At 42.4% G+C, this 26,203-nt stretch overlaps 1 protein-coding gene across 1 annotated transcript in view; it reads right to left on the minus strand.

Moving 5' to 3' along the window:
• Positions 1 to 5,077: 5,077 nt before the first annotated feature.
• The window catches only part of PROX1 (prospero homeobox 1), a 52,126-nt gene continuing 31,000 nt past the window's right edge, over positions 5,078 to 26,203 (minus strand). Inside the window, exon 6 of the mRNA XM_081791888.1 lies at positions 5,078 to 10,755. Within this exon, the coding sequence (XP_081648014.1) occupies positions 10,570 to 10,755 (186 nt within the window). The 3' untranslated portion in view covers positions 5,078 to 10,569. The remainder of the gene's footprint in view (positions 10,756 to 26,203) is intronic.

The following is a 26,203-nucleotide window of genomic DNA, read 5'->3' on the forward strand; positions in this document are numbered from 1 at the left end:
ATCTCTTTTTGAATAGTTGGTATATTTCACCCATAAAACTATAAAGGCCAGATGCCTTTGGAGAAGAGATTTTTGTTTGTTTTAGTTTTGTTTTTTGGACAACTTTTACAATTTCTTCTGTGGCCTTGATTCTTTAAAAAAAAATTTTGTTTTTACCTATAGAGTAATATGTGATACCTACTTTTTGCTTAGAAATGTGCGCATCTCATTGAGATTTCTCACATATCTAACCAAAGTGTTGATTCGACAAATTCTTGAATATCAAATAGAGAAAAGGCATTAATAATATTCAATTTGGTAATGTGTAATTATTCATGAGTTTTTCTAGAATGCACATACCTACACTCAGATGCACACGCACCTACCTCAAGACTCGTTTGCTCAACCTTACTATCAGTCACTGGGCTGGGATTTAGTGAGAACATTTCTTCCGGTTACCAAAGATTTTCCACTTGTGAGTAATTGGAAATAGGACCATGGACTTTTGGAATTATTTCCCAATAGGCCAAGGGTAACAACTATAACAAGAAATCCATAGCTCCAATTTTGATGGTCTAGAACTACCCACACCAAGGAATTTCCAATACCAGCAAAGCACAGGGTACTATTTGCACAAGCAATGGGGAAAACCCAGTGCTTTCTCTACTGGCAGATTTATTTGCAGAGACACAGGCATTTTTTCCAGGGCGGCTGCCAAACTATCCCTTGAGCCTGTCTAGCTAGCACCTGGACAACTCAGCAGGGGGCTTTGCAAATAATACCCTCCCCTTGGCCAGGGTAGAGGCAGCCTGAGTGATTCTGTTTCAGGCTGCTGTGGCACCTTAATCTTTCTAAGCTGCTTCACCCCTATTCTGGGGCCTACCCAAGCACGGCTGGCTGGAGGTGTGCCACAACAGCTCTATGCCTGAGGCTGAGGGCAAGGGCCTGAGGAAATGGTAGGTGTGGGAGAGAAGCTCTCAGTTCCTGGAGAACTTCTGTGTTCTTCAAAATTTGAATGTTCTGGGAAGTTGCAATGAGTCTGGGCATAATTCTGCCATCACAACTTAAAACAACATGGCAAGAGGAGAGAAGCTGTCAACTGTGGGAGAAGAAAGGAAACTAACAGTGATTCAGCACAAACCTATGTGCCAGGCTCTGTGTGCTTTCTTTTTTGAAGGTTTGATAGAAATCACTGCTTCTTAATTTTTTACACTCATCCACGAAGATCCCTCCCTCTACCCAATGAGTGCCGTGTTGCTGAGCAGAAAACTGCTTTCTTTAAATGAAGGTTTGACAGAACCTGTTATTTCATACCCATATTGATACTTAGAGATCTGCTCCATCACACCTGACAAGATCACTGTTATTTTACGCAGAGAACTCCTTGTTTTTTTCAACGAACATTTTTTTTTAACGTTTTATTTTTTATTTTTGAGACAGAGAGAGACAGAGCATGAACGGGGGAGGGGCAGAGAGAGAGGGAGACACAGAATCAGAAGCAGGCTCCGAGCCATCAGCCCAGAGCCCGACGTGGGGCTCGAACTCACGGACCGCGAGATCGTGACCTGAGCTGAAGTCGGCCGCTTAACCGACTGAACCACCCAGGCGCCTCTCAACGAACATTTTATTGTACCTTAGTATAAAGATGAAGCTCCTTTGGTTAAAAGAGGTCTCAATCTGGTGGCCCCTGAGATAATATCAAATTGCCGTTGAGATCTGGGGCATAAAAGCCACTGACGTTGATTCTCTCTAAAACGTCTTGAGTGCTAATCATTTTCCTCTACCACGAAGATCTCCAAGAACCAAGGGTGAAGGGTCTCTCCTTCTGTGCCTTCTTATGATCGATTTTGGGCACGTTTGGAAGGACTCTAGGACAGTGGGCAGGAAACAAGTACTGGAGAGGGAGGGAAAGAGGGCTGAGAGGAGGAAATGCCTTGACAGACTCCTGCATTCGGGCAAGGTGTAGCCACGAGTGATACCACCCAAAAGACCCGGCTTTATGTTTTCTGGGGGAGCCCTCCAGCCCTTAATCACTTGCATTTAGGTGACCTTGGACCTAATATGAAAATGTGAAAGGTATTCCTGTGCGCCATCTATCTTTTTATGCATATACCACTGGAAGAGAAACATAACCAAGTCAGCGATGGCTTGTTAACTTTACCAGATGGCTCATCCCTATGAACAGAAGAAGGCTGGGGCAACACGAGAGCACTATGTGCTTGACAAGGGGTTGAAACACTGAAGGAAGAATGGATCATGAACACGGAGAAAAAGATCCAAACTCACACCTGGTCAACTTCAGAACTTTGTCCTTGCCTTGTCCTGCATCTTAAATTGCCTTTCTTATGAGAAGCAAAAATATTTTACTAAACTTTTTTTTCCCCACATAGGACTCTGCCAGAGAAAGTCAACAGGGTGGCTACACTGATCATAAGACTCCATTATAGCCTTTTGTAATTCTTTGGAGTCTTCTGGGCGCTCAGGGGTTAAGGGTCTTGCTTAGGTTTCCCTGGATAGTAAAGGTTTTTAGAAATGAACCAATTAAGGGGCACGTGGGTGGCTCAGTTGGTTGAGCTGGTTGAGCATCTGACTTCAGGTCAGGTCATGATCTCACATTCGTGAGTTCGAGCCCTGCATTGGACTCTGTGCTGTAGGTGTGGAGCCTACTCAGAATTCTGTCTCCTTCTCTCTGCCCCTCCACTGCTTACTCTCTCTCTCTCTCTTTCAAAATAAATAAAACTAAAAACTAAAAAGAAAAAATAAAAAGAAATGAACTGGTTAAAGGCAAGTCTTCTGACATCCAAAGCAGTGCTCTCTTGATTACTTTTCTCTTAAAGAAGTTACCTTTTTTTTAAAAATTTTTTTTTAGCGTTTATTTATTTTTGAGACAGAGAGAGACAGAGCATGAACGGGGGAGGGGCAGAGAGAGAGGGAGACACAGAATCGGAAACAGGCTCCAGGCTCTGAGCCATTAGCCCAGAGCCCGAGGCGGGGCTCGAACCCACAGACCGCGAGATCGTGACCTGAGCCGAAGTCATACGCTTAACCGACTGAGCCACCCAGGCGCCCCAAAGAAGTTACCTTTTAGGTTTTTACCCCAGTGTCTCGACCCTCCCTCCAAAGCGTTATATTATTGGTTGAGAGGAATGTAACATTTATATAAATGTAGATTTAGTAATCTTTCACAATTTTTAGACATCGTATCAGTAGTTTTTTTTTTTCCTTCCTTTAAACAGTATTAGCTCTTTTCCTTTATATATACTCCCCTTGTATTTTATGCCTTTTAAAATACTGGAGCATTCATGGATTCTAGAATTTGGCAACATGTGGCAAATATCTGAAGTTTTCCTATGACTTTCATTCAGGGGCATTTATTCCTTATCTTTGCGCGTGCTCGTAAATTAATTGTCGAATTGTGGTGCTTTTTAGCTGTTAGTCTTTAAGAAAAACTTGTAAATTACTTATGATGGTAAATGGAGATAGCAATGAATAAGCCCAGCATTTTCTTTATTATTAGTTTGTAGAGTTTATAGTTTCAAGTAGAACATGAGTCATGGCAGACGTGGAGACATCTGTGGAGCAAGTTTTGGTCATCAAGGGTTGGGTCGCTGTTGAGGATGGCAGTACATATTATTCTAGACCAACGCCATCAGATAATCGAGAGTCACAAAAGTAATGATTTGGCGTTATATTTTTAACAAACCTGTCAGAAAACATTACCACTTACTGTAACTTTTCAGTAATTTAGTTGCTACCTGGGTTACCCAATCTAGTTTAAAGTGGATCGATTTCAAATAAATACAAGGAGATGAAAGGGTCATTATATTACTTCAAATGCCTTCTTCCTTCCTTCTGAGTGCAGGTGGACGAGGGGGCAAATCTTTTTTTTTTTTTTTTTTTCCCCTCCAATCAGGGAATAAATATTTTGGCATAGAGGGACATAAGCATGCTCTTTGGCCCAATTTAGTTAGGAAGACTGGAATTTAAATCTGTGCCACAGAAAGAAACATAACTTTAAGTGAAAAAAATACTGTCGTTATTTACTAGTTTTGATATCGCATTGATTCTAAGCATCTTCGTGTGAATAGGGTCAAAATAGAATTTCATCATTCAGGTGAAAGTAAATGAAATCGGAGATTAAGAAGACTCAGTCTACGGTAATATGGAAGCCAGAAAGGGAGGTGCAGCTGTGAATGATGTATAATAGAGTCAGTTTCGAGGAGGTAAAGGATTTTTGCTAATTCTTCATGCTCCTGATTCAAGGATAAAAGAGACAGGATTTTAAACCAAAGCGAAAGAGATGAAGGACATTTTTAAAAGCCACAGACCAGTGTTCTTAGTATGAAATATGCTGCCAGTCATCATGTCTAAAGGAACATTCTAGAAAGGTTTTGGAAAATTTACATTAGTACTTAGTTCTGAGTCCAACCAGAGTAGAAACAATACGAGCTCTCGTTCCACTTATTTCAGTGACATATTTGCCATTCTTTGACTTTAGGGAACATGTCCCCTTGTTCTGAGAATCGTCAGACATTTGCAGTTGGTGAATTAAATTGAGCTCCCAACATTGTTTTGAGCCAAAGCTTTTATCATTTAAAAATTTTGAGGGCTAAGTAAAGTTAAATCTGTGAGAATAGATAGATTTAAAAAGAGATCTAATCAATTACTACAATAGTCTCAAGTCAAAAAATCATTGCTAGGAGTCGTGTGCATTCATGTGAGGCTTGTGTAATTAAGCATTTTAATAAAAGCAAAGCTCCATAATTGATATTAGTCACAACTTGCCTGTTGTCCTCCAATGAGACGCAGGTCCAAAAGTTAAATGTCACATGTTTAAAAACCAAATCAGGGGTGCCTGGGTGGCTCAGTTGGTTGAGCATCCGACTTCGGCTCAGGTCTTGATCTCATGGTTTGTGGGTTCGAGCCCCGCATCAGGTTCTGTGCTGACAGCTCAGAGCCTGGAGCCTGGTTCGGATTCTGCGTCTCCCTCTCTCTCTGCCCCTCCCCTGCTCACACTCTGTCAATCTCTCTCTCTCTCAAAAAAAAAAAAAAAAAAAAAAACCAACATTAAAAAATTAAAAAAAAAATCAAACGGCACTGAGCTTGTAATGTATATTTTATTTTGCACAAGCTTGCATATATACTGCACATACATTCAGTTTAAGAGAAGATGAAAGGCACACAAGGCAATTGGACTACTGTATCCTTTAAGTGGTACAAAGCAAAAGGTAAAAGTTTGGAGAGTATACAAAAGCTTAAAACACACAAAGTAAAACCCCCTACCCACCCACCCCCCAACAACTTTTTTCTGTTTTAAAATTTAGTAGCTGCCAAACTAAATTTTTGTACTTTTACTTTAAAATCAATTGTCTACTGCACCTTTTTATTTTCTTTTTAATATGGACAGGGAGTCTCATTTTTTTTATCATATCAATTAATATTACAGTACATCCTTGGTAATACAAAATTGTACACCTTCATCAAATAAATTAGGATAAATTAAACCAATAAATTATGCAAAGTCTTCAGAACAATAGACAACAACAAAAATCCACAATTGAAATTGCCTCTAGCTAAAAAAAAAAAAATCAAAAATTGACTTTATCAGTTCAGTTATTGTACTATATTCAAATCAAAGGGTCTTTATTACAAAAAAAAAGAGCTTAATAATGCTATTTACAACATATTGCTAAATAATAGAAAGGCAGTGTTTTGTCACGGTTTATACTATATACATATGAAAAATGGCTGGGACGACATTGGGAGAAACTACGACCTTGGATTTTTCTAGGTAGCTCTGAGACCAACCCCAAATACGTTGTTGTTCTAATTCTAATTTTGAAGTGGTAATATGCAATTTCAAAATGCCTTTTCCTCCCACGTAGAGGATTCAAATATTTTTAAAATACAGAATGAATGCATTTTCACAAAAGAGGGCCAGTCTGTTTGCCTTTTCCGCTCACGTTTGTGCATTTTAGGGGGTATCCGATTTGAGAGAGGGCTCAGTTGAATGACTCAAAGTCCAGAGGCTTCCAGATCCTGTTATATTCTTAGAAGGATAATTATAAGAAGATGCAAAGGTTAAATGCCAGTTTTGATCCCAGCTCTGAATATGAACATTTTAGCTTTAGTTTTTTAAGATGGTTTACAACCAACAGATCGACAGAAAACAAAACTGCATTTCCTTCAACATAACATTTAAGTGCAATACAGTAACTGCTTACTCATATAAATCAGTTACATTCTTTTAAGGGGAGCTTTTTGAAAACAATGCTTCTTATAATTTGCAAACACAGAGTTCTGTACCAGAAGGAAACATTTGTACTATTCACACCAATGAATATTCTATAATATACATGGCAAAGAGATTTTGCTCTGTCCTCACATGTACAGCTTTCAGGGAGTCTGTAAACCACTTTTTCTTTGATGAATTTATGATTGCTTCTGAGGGACAGCCTATTTTCAAAGCCCCCACATCTTTAGCTTTCTGACTTAGTATTAACCTGTGTGTGTGTGTGTGTGTGTGTGTGTGTGTGTGTGTGTGTGTGTGTTGGGGGTTACTTACTGTTTTCATGTACATAAAAAGAAATTTCATAAATTTACAGAAACTGCATTACCCTTGCCCTTGACATCTGATGAAAGAGACTGTTATCTTTTAAAAGTAGAGAGCAGGATTTTCAAGAATGCTTTCAACTGTCTATACAGTCACTGTAGTGTTCCTAATAAATTCAACAGATGTTGTGAGAATGTAGTTATTTATTAAAATCTCATGTCTTACGTAACCACAGCCATGAGGTTAAATATTTACATTGCTTTATAAAAGTTCCCCTCTTGCTTTAGTGTTTTTGTTTTGCTTTTTTTGTTGTTTTTTACAATTTTTAAAAATGATATTCACCCACATCCCTAGCACAGCAACAAAGATTCTGCAAACATAAAACACTTTAATTAAATAATACTCGGAGGCACAAAGCAAACTTCAGGAATATGTGGGTGAACGTTTCCTTAAATAATTACTACATCCTACCATCTTCCAAGTGGTTTTACCATTTAATGTGAAACGTCCTCCTTAAACAGCCAGAGATACAGTAAGAATTAAATGTTTTGTTGTTGCAAATAGAACATTCTTTTCACAAAACGTAACAAATGTCTAAAATAGGTCCTTAAATCTAGATAGGAAAAGGTAAGCTTTCCACCTCACACGCATATATATATGTATATTTTTACATGTGTGTATATGTGTGCATGTGTTTATGTTTACCCACCCGCACACACATATATAGCACATGGTATGAAATATTGCTTCTATACTACTTTTCATTAGGCTAAGAAAACACAAGATTTGCACCACAGTTACAAAAAATTGGCTTCTACAAGAATTTTCAAAACTCGGATGCTGCTCAAACAATTGAAGAAAAAATAATTTGCGGTATCAAACTGTTCTAAAAATTCTCTTCTTCAAAAACGTATTCTCCCGCTTTGTTTTAAAAAGACACAAAATATGCATAGCTATCAACGTTATGTCAAACAGCCAGAAAAAAAATCTAGTGTTTATTGCAGCTGTAGTAATTGGAAATAAAGTCAAAAAAGATGAAATCGAAAGCCACAGAAGGCACAAGAACAATTGTACTTGTGGGAAAAAACTGGTATTTTTGAAGGATTTTTAAAAATCCCCCCGCTGGTGCATTTTAGGTCTAGGCACAGACTATAACCTCAAGTGTATATGCAAAAATAATTTCGGGTTAGCAGAAAATAACTGGAAATGTGGTATTTCAACATGCACTTTAGACTTTTTTTCCTATGTAAACTGTCCCTCATCCTTCACCCTCCCACCTTCGTAGAAAGTTAACTTTCTCCCAAGTAGCCAATTTTTTTCACTTGGTGAGAGTTGAGCTGAGATTTGAAAGATGGTGATTTAAAACAAACAAACAAACAAAAACAAAAACAGAAAAGAAAAACCCCAAAATTGTTAAATAGGAGTTGTGAGAGACAGGCTTTTGTCACTTTCCAATGCACTGGGAGGCACAAGATTTTATGATCGTAAAAGAGGAAAAACCACCTAAAAACAAAAGTGATCGAGTTCTGTTTTCAGAACAAAGAGATGAGTTTATCCTCAAGCAATTTCTACTCTGAAATAATTTCTACGCCTCAGTGAACATTGAGCGGATGTTATCATAGATAAGCACAATCAACATTGGTTGTGAACACACACTTTTGCTTAATTTGTCTATTTAAATTAGAAAGGCAGGGGAAAATAATACTAAAGATCCAAATGAGTCTGGAATCAATACTGAATTTGCCCCAGATCAGAAGATACTTGCAGTCTGTCTACATAGGTGAATACACTACGGTTTTGCCTTCTACCTTGCAAATGGCAACACACAATGTTGATACGGATTATATGGAACAGCAAAGACCCGGGTGTGTAATGACGTGAACAATGAATTCATACTCTTTCACATGAAGGAAGGCAAAAGAGTGTGACCACAAGTTGAGATTGCTTCCCTACTTTGTGCCGATTCGATTTTCTTTTCTTTTCTTTCTTTCTTTTTTTTTTTTTTTGGTTTGCATTTTATTCCAATGTAATGATTATCCGAACACGTTTTTTTTTTCCACCCCCAGGCAAAGCCGGAACAAGAACAAATTGGATCTGATGGCTCTGTGTGCGTCATGTAGGGGGACACGAGTCGGATGATGCATTTGGCTGTGGGGTGCAGAGTGAAGCCAGGGGCGCTCCTGCCTGTGTTGCTGCACTCCGTCCACACTGTGTGAGCCTGTTAGCCTCCTGAATGATGCAGGGGCATCATACGACTGTGCCGTTTAATTTAAAGTCAGCAGGTTTTAAGGCTTTGTGCTGACAATAATTGCCTCCATACATTCCTGTCCATCAGCAGAATTTATAAATGATGTTAAATTGCGGCGATTGGGTCAGCTAGTTAGTCACATGGGCCAACCTGCGTTTCTCCAAAGTCAAAGGTGGTTTTTATAAAAATTAAGGAAAAATGGTATTTGTGTTCTCTATAATCTAAATACCAGGTTTGTTCCTGTGTCATTTTAAGTGCGTATCAAATGACTTACGGAGGGGGGGCGGGGAGGGGGGCTTAGAAAAGCCTGTTAGGATGAACAAGGAATTCTTACTGCATCTGTACACAAAACCCATCTGAAAAAACAAGCGTGAATGCCATACGACTTTTTAAAAGCAAGCATGGGACACTGTACACCTTTGAAAAACTGGAAAAAAATAGAAAAAGGAAAAAGAGGAGAACCATTGAAGAAAGCATGAAATAGCAGCTAGCTTTCTTATGTATGCTGAAATTGTGTCTTTTGGGTTAACCCCAAACCTTCCTATGCCATCCATACACTGTTCGCACATTTTGGTCAGTACTAGCTTCTGAATTAGAAGAGACTTTATCAGTTGCTTTAAAATGTTGTACCTAAAATGAAGAAACACTTAATTAGACTGTCACCGCTCTGAATATCCATCAGGGTACTGTGGAATTGTATATGAAAATGGGTCATTCTCACACGTGCTCCTCTCCAGAGGTGAAGATCAAGTCAGCCAACAAGGTTCTAATGCAGGCAGGAATTGTACGGGTCAACTTGGGATGTCCTTTATTCCTTACTACAGAAAGGTATTCGGAAAATAGTGTTTTCTTGAAAAGCATGTTAAATATTCAGCAGAAATTATAATCCTTCGAAGCACATCAACAAAGTTGAGCAAAGAGTACATTTGAAACGTATGCGCCTCTTAATATCTGAAGTAAGACAATAGAAAATGATGCTCTAGGGTTTTTTTTCTCTATGAAGAATGATATATACTCGCTGATGATGAAGAGCCTGTTGTAAAATTTAGAGAGGTAATTTGAACACCATGTACAAATTCCTAGTCTCATCATGAAAGAGTCAGTTTTGTGTAAAATTGCTTTGCCTCCGTAAGAAACTGGCCCTAGCTTGGGCTCTTTGCCACTTTTCCTTGGAAAAGCTTGATAGTGATTATTTTTCTTTTTGAAATTTGGCCTTTCGGGGTAACTTTTGAAAAGTGAGCTGTTTACCTGCCGCTGGCATTGTTTTTCAACGTGTGATAAAAAGCTACGTACGGAGTTCCAACCAAACAAAATATTTAAGTTTATGTAGTGGTCTCGTTGAGTTTTCTGGCCTTCTTAGCAGTAAAAACAAGAGACACCCCACCGTTTGGAGAGCGGTCCTGTGTCACGGGTCTCCCTCCACCAACTGCCATTTGCGATAAACCATCAATCAAGCAGAGGCACCTTTGAAATGCCTTTCCTTGCTAATATAGATTTTACACACATCAACATTCTTTTTCCCTGAAAATTAACCCTATTTTTAAGTCTCCAAATGTTAAGGGCTTTGGGCAAAAGTAAACTAAAGACAGAAGGAAAAATAACCATCCCCTTGCGATGGAAAACGAAAGGAAATGAGCGAAAGATGATAAGGGGGAATTACCAGCTGATTTCATAACACATCCATGCCTCCCATACACATATATATGAAATCAAAATCTAGAGACGTACAACGTGGACATCCAAAGGGGACTGCTACTATTCATACATTCGAAAAGAGTTGTTGAAATTTCTACTCATGAAGCAGCTCTTGTAGGCAGTTCGGGGATTTGAAAATCTCGGGGACTTCACTATCCAGCTTGCAGATGACCTTGTATATGGCCTTCTTCCAGGAAGGATCAACATCTTTGCCTGCGATAATGGCATTGAAAAACTCTCGTAATGTGATCTGCGCAACTTCCAGGAATCTCTCTGGAACCTGCTGATACAAGGAGACAATGGCATTAATAAAGTTTTCAGTTTCAAGTCTCCAGTTCTTCAAAGGAAACTGAGCTAAGTTCTTTCTTTCAGGAAGGGGCTTACACGGCACCTGCATTTGCTAAAAATGGCCGGCCTCTATTCTCTTATGTAAATTTGTTATATATAGTAGCATTGTAATGTGGGGTTGACAGCTTTGCGAAGTTTTAGAAAGGGACTCGTGCAAAGGATCCACGCAGACATACTGACAAACTAGGGTCCCCTTCTGAATATCTGGGTGAGAAAAGGGGACACGCACTGTTGGGTTCCTGTTTACGCACTTCGTAAACAGGTGTATTCCAGGTGCAAGTTTCCAGCTAATCTTTCAGAACTTCAATCCTATTTCTCTTTGATTCCCATTATGAAAACAAAACGTGTTCCCAAAAGCAGGGTAAGAAATAATTGGCCTTTGATAGAAACGAACCCCCCTGGAAAGGAAGAAAACCTAGAATTTGTTTCCTGCATAAGTGGAGGGTTATTGACTCACCTGCTAAATTGGATACGAGAGTAATATGCATCACAAAGTACTCTGCATACAGAAAGGAATGAGATAATGACACTAACACTGAATCTCCAAATACAAAGTTTTAGTGACTCCTAAAATTCTACATCAGAAAGTACTTTCCTTTGAGATTAGAATTGTCCCACAACAGTGATTTATGCAGCTGATAATAGTAACGAAAGCTAACATTTTTGGGGTGCTCGTTACGTGTCAGGCGCTGTGTTGTGTACTGACTGTGAATGATGCCATTCAATTCTCCCAACATCTCTATAAGGTGTCATTATCCTCTTTTTACAGTGGAGAAAACTGAGGCTCAGAGAGATCAAGGTAATTTTTCAAAGCCCTTATACTCTAAGATAAACATTCTCCAAATGTTCTTTTCAGAACCCCTATTTGTTTATCCTTTTCTTCCAGAGTAACTTAATAGAAATGTGCATGGGTGTGTGTGCCCGTGTTCTTAATTGTTTATTTAATAGTCTGACCTCTTGTCCAAGAAAACGGTAGCTATTGATGTACTTAGTATTCTTTGTCAGTTACTCAAGGTAAAGCATCCACACCAAGATAAAGGATTTGCAGAACCATTCGGTGAACTCATAATTTTCCAAGTACACACTGACACTCAGTAGATTTCTTTTAGTGGGGGTACTTATACGTTAGCAATGTTTTATCTAATAGCAAGAGCAGATATATGAGGAAGTAAATGCACTGTAGTTGTATGTGTGGACAAGTCTGTCCACACATACATAAGAAGTGAAAGATTTTCATCTCAGTTCACGTATGCCTCTTAACCAAAGTCCAAGGGAGGTAGTGTCATGTTGAACATATATGATCTCTTCCTCCCCACCTTTTCTCAATTTGTACAATAGACCATTTTAAAATGAGAGTGACTATTAAAGATAACTAAAATGATCACCAGGCATCCCCGTTTGATACATTTAAAATTGGACAAAGAAGTTCCAGTGGTCAGTCACTCGTCTTCTGTAAAGGAAACGAGTAATTCCCCAGAAAAAGAAGGGACCCCATCTGGGGTCTATCAGAGTCTAGAAAAAGTGAAAATTTTGAGTATCCCCTTCCAAAGACATATACACTGGCCAGTTTCTCAGGACATAGCTCCCCCAGATCATCCAAATACCGCCCTATCCTCCATGGATGTACAAACTCATACACCCAATGGCCATTCCCCGATGAGAATTCATCTGGATTTTCTACAGAACGTTGGCGATTTCTCCCCAAAGCCCCCAAAGATACATTTGTATTTGTGGAACAGGAAGAGCCTGGAGGAGAGATTAGCTCTCCAACTCACCTTGCACTAAATAAAAAGTCATTAAGCAGCCTTTTGGAGTACTCTCCTCTCTTCCCTCAAAGATAATCCTTCACATTTTATCAGATGGGCATTTCTGAGGGAGGGAATCTGGCTGGAGAACAGCGAGGCAGTACAACTACACACTCTTAACTACTTGGTTTGGGAGCTGTTAGCCAAATGCTACAGAAACATAATCATAGGCATTTATTAAAATAAACATTTCAAGAAGTGTGGTTTTCCCGGCCATTGGCAACAGAGGCATGACAAAGATCTATGTTCCTCCAACACTTGGGAGACTCAGCATAGCATGAGAGCTGTAAAGGACAGTGGGTATGTCCTTTACAGATGAAGTCAGAGAAGGCCAGAAGCCCCTCCACACCAAGAGCCCCACAGGAGGGCTGGGGCACCGGGGGCCAAGGGAGCAGAGGTATTGCTGGAGATCGTCAGAGGACAGAGATCCATCTAGAACAGCATCAGCACTACAGGAGGGAGGGAAGCGTAGTTCTAGAGTTTGCCTGAGAACAAATCAAAGGAACTTCTCTGGGGGGGCATGTGGATTCCACTCTATCGTTATCATCCGCCATGCGTGTTAATGGTTTTTAGTGGGTTTTATCTTGTTTGAAACATTCATTTCTTTTGGTAGCCATCTTGGGCTGTCCTCTCCCATCTTTTGTATTTACGCCTTGTGGTGTTTAAGTAATGAATTTATCACAAGATATCTTTAGGTAAAGAGCCATGGTTTCTATTCTTTGTCTCCCCCATAATGCTTAGTCTTTCATATTGAGAACTTGCCTTCTACTTTAATCCACATTACTCTAGAGTCACACTTACCTTCTCCCTCAATATTTAAAAAAAAAAAAGAATTTTTAAAATAACGATGAAGAAAGATAGCATTTAAAGAGTTGGACTAGATCTCAAAACTCATTTTCTAGACAAAGAAACGAGACTCTACAAGATGACTAAATTATGAGAGGAGACTCATGTGAAATAACATGTCCAGGTGTCTTATCATTAAACCATGCTGGCTCCTTCTTAATGCCTTTTCAGTAACTTCTATTTAGATGAGGCATCAAAACCTCGACAAGCTGTGGATCTGTGACTGAGAAAAATCACGAAGAGCTGGTAACTTCAAAATAAATGTGAATGGTACAAAGGATTTCCAGGGGGAGACTTGGGTTATTAGTTTATGTTTGAGAAGGGATGAATACTTTTGGAACAAATGGAATGGTTTGCTAATTTAGTGCTTACTTTGAAGCAATAACTCCTACGACGGATTGGGCTGGTTTAAAACAGTTGATAATGAGAAATCCTCTAATACTAGAGCAATGAATCTTTTTTGGTGGCTCCAGAGAGGTAAACTGATGAGTAACAACTGATCTTTTGAGAGAGTGGTCAAGGAGTTCCATCCACAGGTAGAAATACCACCCATGAGAGAAGAGACCTTTACCTTTCTGCTTCAAAACTTTCCCCAGCTCCATTTAACAGAGTAAGAGGGGGGTCCTTTCTGACTTGGGGGGGACTATCTTAGAATTCAGGCTTAGGAGAATGATGTTGCCATATTTTTCTGTACCTCTTCACACCTAATGGATTTCCAATCACTAACAAACATCTGCAGAAAATCCCTTAGTGACAAGTAATCCCTTATCTAGGTTTCTTTTAATAGAACCCAACAATCTGCAGAATGAACCCCAGAGTCTCTCCTCAGCATCAGGTGGTAACAGTCAATCAAGCCCCTGGAATGCAAGACAATGCAGGCTGCTGGGAGGGGGGAGGGAAGGCCATGCCTTTGGACATGCCACAGGGGAAAAACAAAAGGCTTCCAAAGACTCTGGCTGCAACTCCGAGGCTATTGTGAGAGCTGCTGGTGCCGAGTGTTCTTCAGGAGAGGAGAATGGAAAGTTTGCCTGATACAAAGGCATCCCAATATAGGAACCTCACCCCAAATGGTCTTGCCTCTCCTTGCCTTGATATTTGGAGGAGAATATAATTGCGAGGAGGTACTTGAAGGCACTTATAAATTTGAAGGGGGCTGGCTACCAGCATCTACCAATTTCATCACAATTGTTTGTACTTGAGTCTCCTCAGAGCAAACAAGGGCCTTATGGGCTTTGATGAAATGGGGAAATCGGGAGGATGTTTTCCAACCTGCTCCAGCTGTGCCCGGGTTGCGCGTGCGCGCACACGCGCACACAGGCGCACGCACTCACGCGTACGCACGGTATGTTGGGTGAACGGCTGTTTTGCTGGGTGGTGGTGGTGGTTGTTTTTTTTTTTTTTCCTTTCTCGGAGTGAGTGGCAAAGACACATTTTCCCCCTGTCTTCCTCCTCCTCTTCCCAGTTGCTTTACCTTCAAGGATGATTTGTTTTATTAAACTGACTGTCCCTAGCCTCTGCAGTACATAATAAAAGCCTGACAGAGCAGGCTGCCTGCCTTCTGTGTCCTGCAGACACTCATCATAAGTGTCAGGACATACCAAGGTTAGTGGTCACTGCAAGTGTGCTCGCTGGCCCAAACCTTGCCAAACGCTCTTGGCAGCTGAATGAATGTCACAGAGAATAGAAAGGGACTTACAAAGGTTAAAAAGAAGACAGCCTCTCCTATTTTCTGGAGACAAGAGAAGCTGATTTTTCACACCTCTGAAATATCCCCAAGCTCATCCCTTGGCCTTTTGCAGGGGACCTGAGCCTGGTCCCTCGCACAGCTCCCCACGGATGCCTCTCCATCCTTGATCCCCTTTAAAAATCGGTCCACTGGCCTAATTTCAGCAGTGAGATGATCTGCGCTGAAACGGACAGAAAACAAACCAGGCATGGTGCTCTCTCACCAGCCCTTCCCCCATGACCAAAGGCTCAAATGGCTTATCAAGGTTATCAATAGATCACAATCTTATCAAGGGAGATCATCTTTTCAACTAGTTTTTTTTTTTTTTCCCAAACTTACTCTGACTGGGAAATGTAAAAGGAAACCTATGCATGGGCAGGAGTATTTAAGGGATGGAAAAGTAAAATCCTGGCTAGTATTTTGGTGAATTAGTTTGTGTGTGGGTTTTCTTTCTTCTTCCTCCTCCATTTTTTTTTTTTAATACTATAAAAGGGCAATAAAATGCTGACTGTAAGAAGACAATGTCAAGGAGAAAAGGGTACTGGTATTTTGGATACTCTTCACTGCTCGCCTTGGAGAGAGAGTTATTCTTGTCACAAACCCTTTTGTCTGCATCTGCTGACTGCTTGCCTGTAGCCAGCAGCATACTTTAACTGTTTTGTCACCTCCTAACATCACATGCATCAGCTGTTGGGCTTTTGTTACGGGTATTGTAGAACTAATCCACTGTGGCTGTTCTACTGTGCAGTAAATAAAACAGAAACGGGCTTCTCAGACAATTCTGCATGAATATTTCAGATGGCTTTACAACTCCAATTCACAAAATCAAATAAATAAATAACTCCCCCAGCCTCTACCCGCACAGAAACAAAACCCCTCAAACTAGACCCAGATGCCTCCAAGTCAACCGCATTGAAGACACTGACTTGAGCCTTCAAGCAATTGTTTCAGTGAAGTTGAAAGAATAGTGCTCTCTACACTTGAACACCGCGGTATTCATACTTGTTATTAGCGTTAAACACATCTAATTCCAAAAGCTGGGTAAGCAGCTTTGGAAATCTGGAGAGCCACTTCTCTCCTTGGGCTTTGTATAAAACTTAAAAAAAAAAAAAAAAAAGTAATGCCATCAGAAATACATAGTTAGAGTTGCCTTGTCAAACCCCTTTCATTGTTTCCAACTGCATTTTCTTCCCTCCCACTTATCAAAGGGGTCAAAGGAAGATGCTTGTGTATCTAGTTCATCCCAAGAGCCTTTCCAAAATGTTTAACCTGGGTAGGAGCACAAAAGGAAAATCGAACTTCGGGCTGGGATTTACATCATGAGTTCTCTTATAGTATAAACAATACACTAATCATACACAGCGAGGCATTTTCTAGATGACTTCTAAGTGTCTTTGGAGAAGCTACAAAGAGAAAGGGTCTCTGCACACACACGCACATGTGCACACACACACAGACCCTAGGAAAGAAGACAAAGTTGAAGTACTTTCCCGAGCATTCATTCACCCTGGTGTGCACATGATTCCTCTAAACAAACTCTCCCATCCCCGCTGTTTGTTAAGTAAATATTGATCAAGGAGAGACATAGCTCCTGACGGCAGTGGCACAAGCTGGGGACTTAAACTGCAGACAGAGTGGACTTAAATGGATAAACTCAGATGCTTTAGTTACTCCTCACAGAGATTACCAGATGAAAAGGCAAGAACAGATACGTTATGGCTGCTCCTCTCCGCTGTCTTGTTCGTACTGAATTTTTCTGTCAGAGGCAGAGGAGGAAACCCGGAGCTTTAAAATGTGGTTACAGGACACTGTTACTAAGGGTCTCCCCTGCAGTCGTGCACGCGTTTATCCTGTGTGTATGACCGGGGACTAACTGGGCCCGAAGGAAGACAGGGTGCAGGATGCTGCCCAGGGTGCATTGTGGGATTGTGTCCCAAAGCCCTGTCATGGTGGGGAAGCATTAGGTAGGAAAGCAAACACGAATGTGCTTTGGAGAGCATAAAGTACCACCCAGATGTAAGGTGGTGCTTCGAACCTTTAAGGAAGAATCCAATAACTGGGAAGAGTTCCACTGTGATTAATAAATGTGCGCAAAGCAGTGTTTTGAAAGATGCCTTGAGGATGTTTGCTTGAGTAATTTTACTGGCCGAGTCAACAAGTTGACAAAGTTGCTCTGCATTTCCTAAGTTTTATTCCAGTCATGTCACGATTGTGACTTGAGTCCCTATCAGGAGCTGCGGGGCCCTGGGTGCTTCCCTGGGAAGGCCAGGTTTTAAATCGTCTCTAGAGATTAGGTTTTGTACCTTAATTAATCACTGAGCACCACGGTCAAAGAACAAGGTGTCGTATTTAGAGTTCCCACCAAATGGCTACGCGGTGTTTAAATTTTACGAGGTTGCTCACACCTATGTTTGGAAGGCCCGGCGTTATCTGGGGAGCACTGGTCGAGAAGCCACTTGCCTACGTCTGCTGGGTTATACCTGATGAGGCAAAGGAAGGTTCTATGGCAGCAACCAGGCTTCAGACTAAAGTCTCTTTCACTCTGATGTTCCAAGTGGCGTTCATCTTTCAGGGAACTTACAGGATTGGATCAGCGTGATCATGCAGTTTTAGGCCTATGAGTGGGATCACTTCCTAGTAACATGTTTTGCTACTTAAATATGTGAAGAGTAAATGCTTATAGGAAGTGGCTATAGTTCAAGGCTGTCCTTAAAAAAAACCCCAAAAAACAATAAAACAAAAACACCCCCCCATGTTTCCTCTAAGCAAAGGAACACATAGCAATAACAGTCTGTATCATATTTTTTTTTTTACAAACCTTCAAAAGAACAATGTTCTGTTGAGCAAAATTCAGTAGCATTCTGTAAACATTAATTTAAGGAAATCAATAGACTCAGTGAGCTAAAGCCATATTGCAAGATAAACTGGCCAGAGTGCCACTTTGTCAAATAGATTTTCGTTTTCTCGGCTAGATAAAGACAGTTTCAAAACGGGGCAAACGTGTTGCAACCAAGGTTTGAAAAGTATGTGGCCTTCAAACAGTCTGCTTGTTCCTACTGCAAAGCTGGACAAACATACTTTAAAAATGATAAGATGGCTTAGAATTGATGTGGCTTTCCGATTTTATGGACAGTAGATTTCTTGGTTGTCTCCCAGGCAAAAAGTAAAACAAAATCCCATGCGTTCTGAACACAAAAAATTGTACTTGGGAGAAAGGGTTAAACTGTCTTGAGAAAGGGAGCTTTGGGGGCAGTGTCAGTTGGTGCTTGACTTTAAAAAAGAAAGGAAGAAAGAAATCTTTATTCATGCTGACCTGATGGGCAACAGGCCTTCTTGCCAAAATCCAAAAGCCAAACTCTCTGGTGGGTTTGGGATCAGAGGTTTCAGCTGGTGGGAGCCGCTCCAGTTCTGTGCTCGCCATGCAATGTCATGTTAATGCGCGAGGGGTGGGGGTGGGGATGGACACCAGGGCCCCCAGGTTTCTCCAGGCCAGCCTGAAAGAGCGGCAGGGATCGTCGGAAAAAGTGGCAAAAGGAAAGCATGTCTCTCCGTCTGTCACTGTGGCAGGGACGGACACTGAGCCTGTGGCAGGACACTTCCAAGTTAAACCGCCTGCCATCCTCCAGTGCCATACCAGTCTGTACACCTGCCAGCGGAGGGGCAAAAAAGATGGCACGTGGTAGAAATGGCCCACTGGAGGGAATGCAATAAAAAGAAGGAACAGTCACGTGGAAACTGCGAGGAGGGAGGTTAAGGGCCCGCCTTGAGTGGACAAGGGAAGTCCACGAAAAAGCATCATGCGTGGGCTTTGGTCTGTAGCGTGGGCAGTGAGGGGCGACTCCAGGCTATCACCCTCACGCGGACCTCTCTGACAGCAGCCTGAAGGAAGCACAGAGGCATGCCCTGAGTCTTTTCTTGGTTTCCTCACCTGACTTGAGTCTTTCTCTTTTCAAAGTGCTCTTTACAATATACAGAATGCACCATAAAATGTCTACACCCTTAAGATGTTGATGACATCTGTACGGATACAAACAGCGTACGATTATCAACGCATGTGCTAGGATGGAGCCTTTTGAGCAGTTGTGACTTCCGGTGATAAAAAAAAAAGAATGTCTTAACATCTATTCTACCTGTTAACGATTTGTGTGTACTTCTTAAACGGTGTAAGCATTCCATCGGTAATGCATAGAGATGTCAAGATAAATACAACCATCTCTCCCCTATCCCAAGGAAAGGAGGTACTATATAATAAGCTCTTATGGTAGAGTTTAGAAGAAACTCTTTGACACTGGCAACAATTGTTCTGAGGGGCCGAAATGTGGTTCACCGAATATGATTAAAATGGCCTGGAAGTCTTGGTGATGTACATGTCAGGTAACACAATGATTGTCACGTCATTTCTGGCGACGGAGTCAATTCTCCTTCCTTCCCAAACTCTGCACATGTTTCAAAGAGTGATTCCACGTTTTAACAAACAAAACAAACAAATGAATAAAACTCGCCAAAAAGAAAATCAGGGGCAAAGTATTAAAAACTAAAGTCTAATACTTTCCCCAGTCTCCGCACCCCCCAGACACTATGAAAAGACTCTTAGACCTTAAAAACAATTGGAAGCCTTCTGCTGGAATAATGCGTCTGGCAGGCTCTTCAGGTAAGAGCTCGAGCAAGACTATTTCGTCAAAGAATCAGAGGGTTTGGGGACCCCAGGACTAGGAGAGAGTCCATATTCTCCAAAAGAGTGAAACAACCTGAGCCAGCCGTTGGCAATCTTTCTCTGAAAAGGGCTAGAGAGTAAACACATAAACTTTGTGGGCCACATTCTGTCTCCGTTGCACGTTCTTCTTCTTGTTTACAACTTTTTAAAAATATAAAAACCATTCTGAGCTTGGAGTCATAAAAGACAGGCCGCGGGCCAGATCTGGCCCATCCGCCACTAGTCTGCCAACCTCTGCTCTTAGCCAAACTTGAGGGCTAACCCTTCTCCTGAATGCGCCTTCATTCTTCACTAATCCTGTGTGCCTCACTGGATCAGCACACTCCTTGTTCTCGCTGGGTAGCTGGGATTGATTCACCCAAATTCAACCTGCAAAGTCACGCCATTCCGCAGATGCGCTGAAGGCTGCCCGTGTCTATGGGATCAGAGCTAAACCACGCCCAGAGATGGTCAAGGACCGGGAAGACTTGAGTCTTGCTCTGCCTTGATGGGGAGCTTCTCGTGAGGAACTTTCCTGCCAGTAAATATTCAATCGTCCGAGACGGAGGGATCTGTACCTCCTTCACAACACATCAAATGAATCAGCTCGATACTTAGATTAAAAAAAACAAAACAAAACAAAACAAAAAACACAAAAATAAGCAGCGTACCAGTCACCGTGCAGTGTTAACTAACTTCCCTTCAAGGCAGCCCCACAAATTATGTGCCACTGGCGTCTGAGTTCAAGACGGGCTGATAGTGCTTAAAGTTTAACTTTTGCTACAATTACTGGGTGAGGTGGTAAGATAAATAGGGCCAAGCTTGGTGCCATTCTTGGACGGGAGATTATCCAAAAACAACAAGACATAAACTCTCCAATATTGCACAAAAGGAAGCTGGGGCACAGATAATCCACAGTTACTCCTGTTTCGTTCGAGAATGCATTACGTGATTGTTTTCTACGGCAGGTTTATCTTCGTAATTAAGCTTTGCCGAGGCTGACATGGAAACTGGTCTGCGTTGCCCTGTATTCCTGCTGATGGAGCATGTGAGGGAGGAGCCCAAGGAGAAACTGTTAGGAAGCAGAGTTCAGGCAGGACGATGAGAACAGCACCACTCACCGCGAGCACCAGGAAAGGCACTGTGAGATGTGGGTGATCATCAAGAGTGCTTCCAAGAACACCGGATCCTGGGAGAGCCTCTCAGTCTGCTAACAATAGAGGATGCGTCCCAAATCATATCCGGGCTGTTCTGAGAAAGGACTGGGATTAAACACCCCAGTCCCATCTTTTGGTTTTGCCCAAAACATCCTTGTTCTGTCAGACAAATTCTATTTTGTGCTTCTAGAGTATCCTGTTGGTCTCTCCTCCACAATTACCCTTTGCAAAACTAAGGATGAGCTGTATTTCAAAGCAACCTGAGGGCTTGTGAATGGCTTTGAAATTCCCTTTTCAAGAAAGGTAAATAGTTTGGAGAAGGGGAGAAACAGATTCCGGAATGGCCCCTGGGGCCCCTGGGAGCCCCCTCCACCCATGTCAACGGCTCACTGGGCTTGAGGTGACATTCACGGTGGGGAGTTTTAGGGTGGTGTCGGGGATTGGCCCTTGCCTTGGCCCTGCTGAAAGGCACTTCCAGGAGTCTACATAAAAATGATCTTGTGTACCTTCAGTTCACATTCAATGATACATCTTGGAAAATCGTCTGTATGTTAAAGGAAATGCAGTGGCCTTGAAACCAAAGCCTCTCATCTTCTTCTACCTACTTCTGGTTATTTCTCGACCGTTAGAACCACTCAAACCCCCACACTTGTTCTCAGTCAATGTTATTGTCACCTTTTATGAAAAGTCACTTGTACAACCAGATTTCACTTTAAAATGTTATGGTAGCCCTCCCCCCCCAAAAAAAAGAGAAGTTGGGGACTACGACCAGAGGAAGATAAAAAAAACACTTATCCAAATGACTTGTGTGAAGATTTGCCACCTGTCAACCACACACATGAGCACACACAAAACCCCAGTGGAAAAGACTTTCCTGATGGAGACTGTCACCATGTTGGGCGTCCCTAAAAGAAAAGGTGGTAGTGCCTTTGCAAAAATTACCAGCCGAGCCTAGGAAGGAAGGTAGTTGTCTGAGGGGAGGTGTTGTAGATTAAACAGAGGTTGATGCGTATCACAAGTGCCAGCGGTCTGGGTCGATGTCGGGCATACAGGAAGACGTACGGGAACAGGTACACAGACAATCCCTTAGTTGTCCTGTTCTATACCATCTCCCAGAAAACCCACTTGCACGAGGGCCTCAAGGACAAATGTCCTCATTGCTTGGCTGCCCTAGCTGACACAACGAATAAAGTGAGCAGCAAGTCTCACGACTAGTGCCAACTCAGTCAACAAATGTTTATGAATTTAAAAAATTAGTCCCTATAATCTCAGCGAGGGAGCTGCCACGTCTCCAAGGGCACCGCTGAGATTTAGATCTGCGAAGAGGGCCTTGGGAGAACACTGAAATGGGCACCCTAGAGATGTTCGCTGAGATAATTAAGCCACAGCAGAGCCACACGGGGGGAAGTGGCCCCGCATGGACACCATCTGGATTCCTAGGGGCTCCGCAATCACTGCTTAAAGCTTTGCATCATGCCCAGGATTTATTTAGAGAATGCAGAATGTCTTTATTCTAGAATCACAGAACTTCAGAGAGAGAACAAAGCTCCGTGTTTAATCGAATCACTTTACAGGTGAGCAGAGTAGAGCCCAAAATAGACAGGTGTTGCCAGAACTAGACCCTCCGATCCAGGGTTCCCTCCCCCAGACCCCATCACCCCATCGCTGCTCTTCTCATCTAGAACCCATGACTCCAGAATCCTGGAGCTGTGCCAGGCTGGTGTCACCTTTACAGCCACACTTGGGGCAGGAAGAATCACTTTCTCTTTTTAAAACCAGTTTTGCATTGACTCTTTGTCCCAATTCTGATGAGAACTCCCTCTTCCGCTCATTTGTTTGTTTGCCTATTTAGGGTCAGCGGGAAATGGCGCAACCGTTGAGCTACTGATAACGGCAACAAGGTAACTTTTACTTGGCTCTGGGAATTAATAAAAGCAAATGCTTATACGCACTTACTTTGGGCTAATATATTCGTGCGTATTCATTTAATTCTCAAGACCACTCGGTGAGATACTTGCTATCATTTCCCCCATTTTATAGATGAGGAGACTGAGGCACAGAGAGCGGGTAAGACATTTGCCAAGGTTTCAATGCTAGAAAGTGGCAGAGCTGGGTTTTGATCCCAGGAACCGGTTCCAGGATGCAGGCTGTTCGTGAGTCTCTGCTCTATTATAATCAGTTCAGGACCACGGACATGGCAAAGACTCCCCAAAGGATTTCCTTTTTCAGATTTCAAGGTGATGCTTTTATTTATATAAAAAAAACACCTACTTGTAAGTGAACATTTTGTTTCCTGCCTGAGAATAATTTAGAGACCAGAGCTTTCTTGCTGTAGTTATCATTGTTATAGGCTCAAACCCAAGACTAAGGCCATATCTTCCCGATATCAAACACTCTGATACTTTATCAACAAAAACACTGAAAACATCCAGACAGTAGGGCGGATCTGCCCATTTTTCATCTGGCTGGATATGTCCCGTGGACACATTAAGATCTGCCAGAATTCTTGCCAAGCGTCTCATAAATTGGTCTCATGGGATCATTTTAACCAAAAAGTGCTAACTGAGAAGCTACTCAAGAAATCCAACTTCCGAGGATAAACTTTTGGGACAATCAAAGCAAATCGCATTGGGTGTGTGTGAGAGAGTTATCATCACCAAAGCGTGGCGTGGTGGCCCACAGCTGGAATTCTGTCCCCTTGGCCAGTAACTGCACTGTCCCTCACGAAGACACAGTCATGCCAGAAGCGCATTACAGAAAGGCAGCTAAAATGATCAGGGGTGGCCCACGGACTGTATGAGATTAGACTTTTAAAAAGGATTAGAGCCCCTTAATCTGGACAGATGAAGATTAAGAGGGAGGAATGATCAAAGTCTATAAAATCAGAAAGGAAATGGAGAATATGGCTACAGTTCTGTTCACAAATCCCAGGATATTGTAACAAGGGCTATCCCTTTGGAGTTCCAGGAAAATGACTTTCAGAGCCATAAAAAGAAGATACAATTTTCACAGCAGGTAATAAATTTAGAGAATTATCATCTTGAGGAGTGGTATACTCTGAGAATGCAGTTAGGTTTGAAAAAGGCTTAAATAAACCTATGGGTGATAAAACCATAATGAGGTAATAATGGAAGGTTGGGAATGTTCTAGGGACATCCTGAGTCTTTTGAAAACGATTCCATCAATGACAGGTACCAGCCCCTCCTCACAGGCTTCCCGCCTGGGGCTGGGTGGCCTCCTGATGCGACCACCTCTCTTCCCTTCCCTTTGCCAGACAGGTTATTCCTAAAATTCCGAACGGGGCTCCGTGACTGGAAAGATTTCGGACCTGGTACAATATGACAACTCATTCCTTGGAGGGAGTTTTCTTTATTCCTCACCAATGTCTTTGTCCTAGTGTCTGTGATACCCATAAAAATATGAACTTAATCCTGAAAACAAACAAAAAAATCTATGTTTTGCTCAAAGATAGAGACATTAAAACATCTTCTGTTGCAGTGGTTGGGGGGATAAAAACTGGTGAAACTCTCCCCTGGGGAAGCTACTCATTGCATGCTAACACAGACCAATGAATTCAAACTTAAGGGGAAATTAAACGTCCCGATTATGTAGCACCTATCACAGCCCAAGGTATTGAACTCTGAAATTTCCCGCAGTTAATAGAAAAACCCGCACACCTGAACAAATGCCATGGTTCTGTGAAACATACAGAATAAAACTTAAGAGAAAAGCTTTAGCTCCTTTCCCAAAGAGCCAAGTGTTAATCACTTTAAATATCTAATAATAGGTCATTGTTGGGGGCTGGGGAGGTTAGGGCCACGGAAGGAGGCAGGGGACTTCGGTAGGGGGTAGAAAGGGGATGAAGATTCCATTCAGAGAAAGGGAACCTTCAGACAACTGTAACATGCACAGCGAAGCATGAAGAACCTTTTCTGTACTCACGTTTTAGACCGCTTTCTGAAAATTGATAAAATGTGGCAAATGAAGGAACCAAGGGGAGGAAAGGGGTGGGGATGGAGGAGAAAGGCATTCGTCCAATAAGCAATATCTAATAACTCCTAACCCCAACCCTATCTACCTACCGTCACAAAGTGGGGGCTGTCCCTGGGCATCTATTCAAATTCCAAGTTTGAAAATGTGAGTCCTCACGTTGGGGAGCCATTCCAAGTCACTGTTCACTTGGGGAACGGAAAAGTAGGAAGGTGGCAAGGGGCGGGGACGGGTTAAGGGGTAGAGTCACCCCGTTTCTCGTTGTAGCCTGCAGAGTGATTTGGGCAAGAAAGCTGGGACATCTGGAGTTCAGAAGTCGAGGAAAATGGGGAAGAACCGGGAAGATGAATACATGATCATCAGCTACACAAAAGAACGGAGCAGAAAGAAGCCTGGATTTGGGCACTCGCGTCTGGCAAGGAGGCCAGCAGCAGGGCTAATGAAGCATTTGTGGTGTGGGACGCTTGCCAGCACGACAAAGAAGATGTGCTGGGGCTCTGCACATGTGCCGGGGCCCCCAGAGCAAAATAAGGACATAATCACCATCAGTGTCACAGACCAGACTGTACACAAGGTGACAGGGGAGGGGGGGGGCCTGTAATACACACACAGGGAGGACGCGCCATGGCCCACGGCGGCTGCTGCCCTGAGGCCGGGGACGCAAGCAGTTACCCACCTCTCCGTCTCTAGCTGTCTCTCAAATCCTGAGGTCGGGCTCGGCCCCACCATTGGTGGGTGTTTCCCGTGCAACCCAAGTTACTCCTGACGGGGCAGCAGACAGCTGAAAAGCTGAAGAGAGTGTTAGACTGGTGGAAAAGGGCTGAATAAAGGGAAGCAGAAGGGGCGGGGGGGGGAACGGAAGGAGAGAGTTCTGAGGCCAACTCCCTCTGTCTTGTGCCAAGTTCTGTGCTCTCACTTTCGAGAACCTGACCCTGGCCATACCACCTGAGGTACGGTATTATCACGGACGGCCATGTTTTTATGCTGTCAAGAAAAGGCAAGAGAAACGCGGGGGAGCCTGAGGTGGGGGACACAAACCCGCAGCGGAGGGTCCCCCTCGGCGTGAGCGCGAGAGCACCTCGCAGGCAGGAGGAAGCGGCCCCCGCCCATTTGAAATGAGGTCTCTTCAGAGGGCCCGGCACCTGCCTGTGGCTCCCGCTCGC

Source organism: Panthera onca, chromosome F1, assembly GCF_046562875.1.
Source record: "Panthera onca isolate mPanOnc1 chromosome F1, mPanOnc1 haplotype 2, whole genome shotgun sequence".
Classification (NCBI taxonomy): domain Eukaryota; kingdom Metazoa; phylum Chordata; class Mammalia; order Carnivora; family Felidae; genus Panthera; species Panthera onca.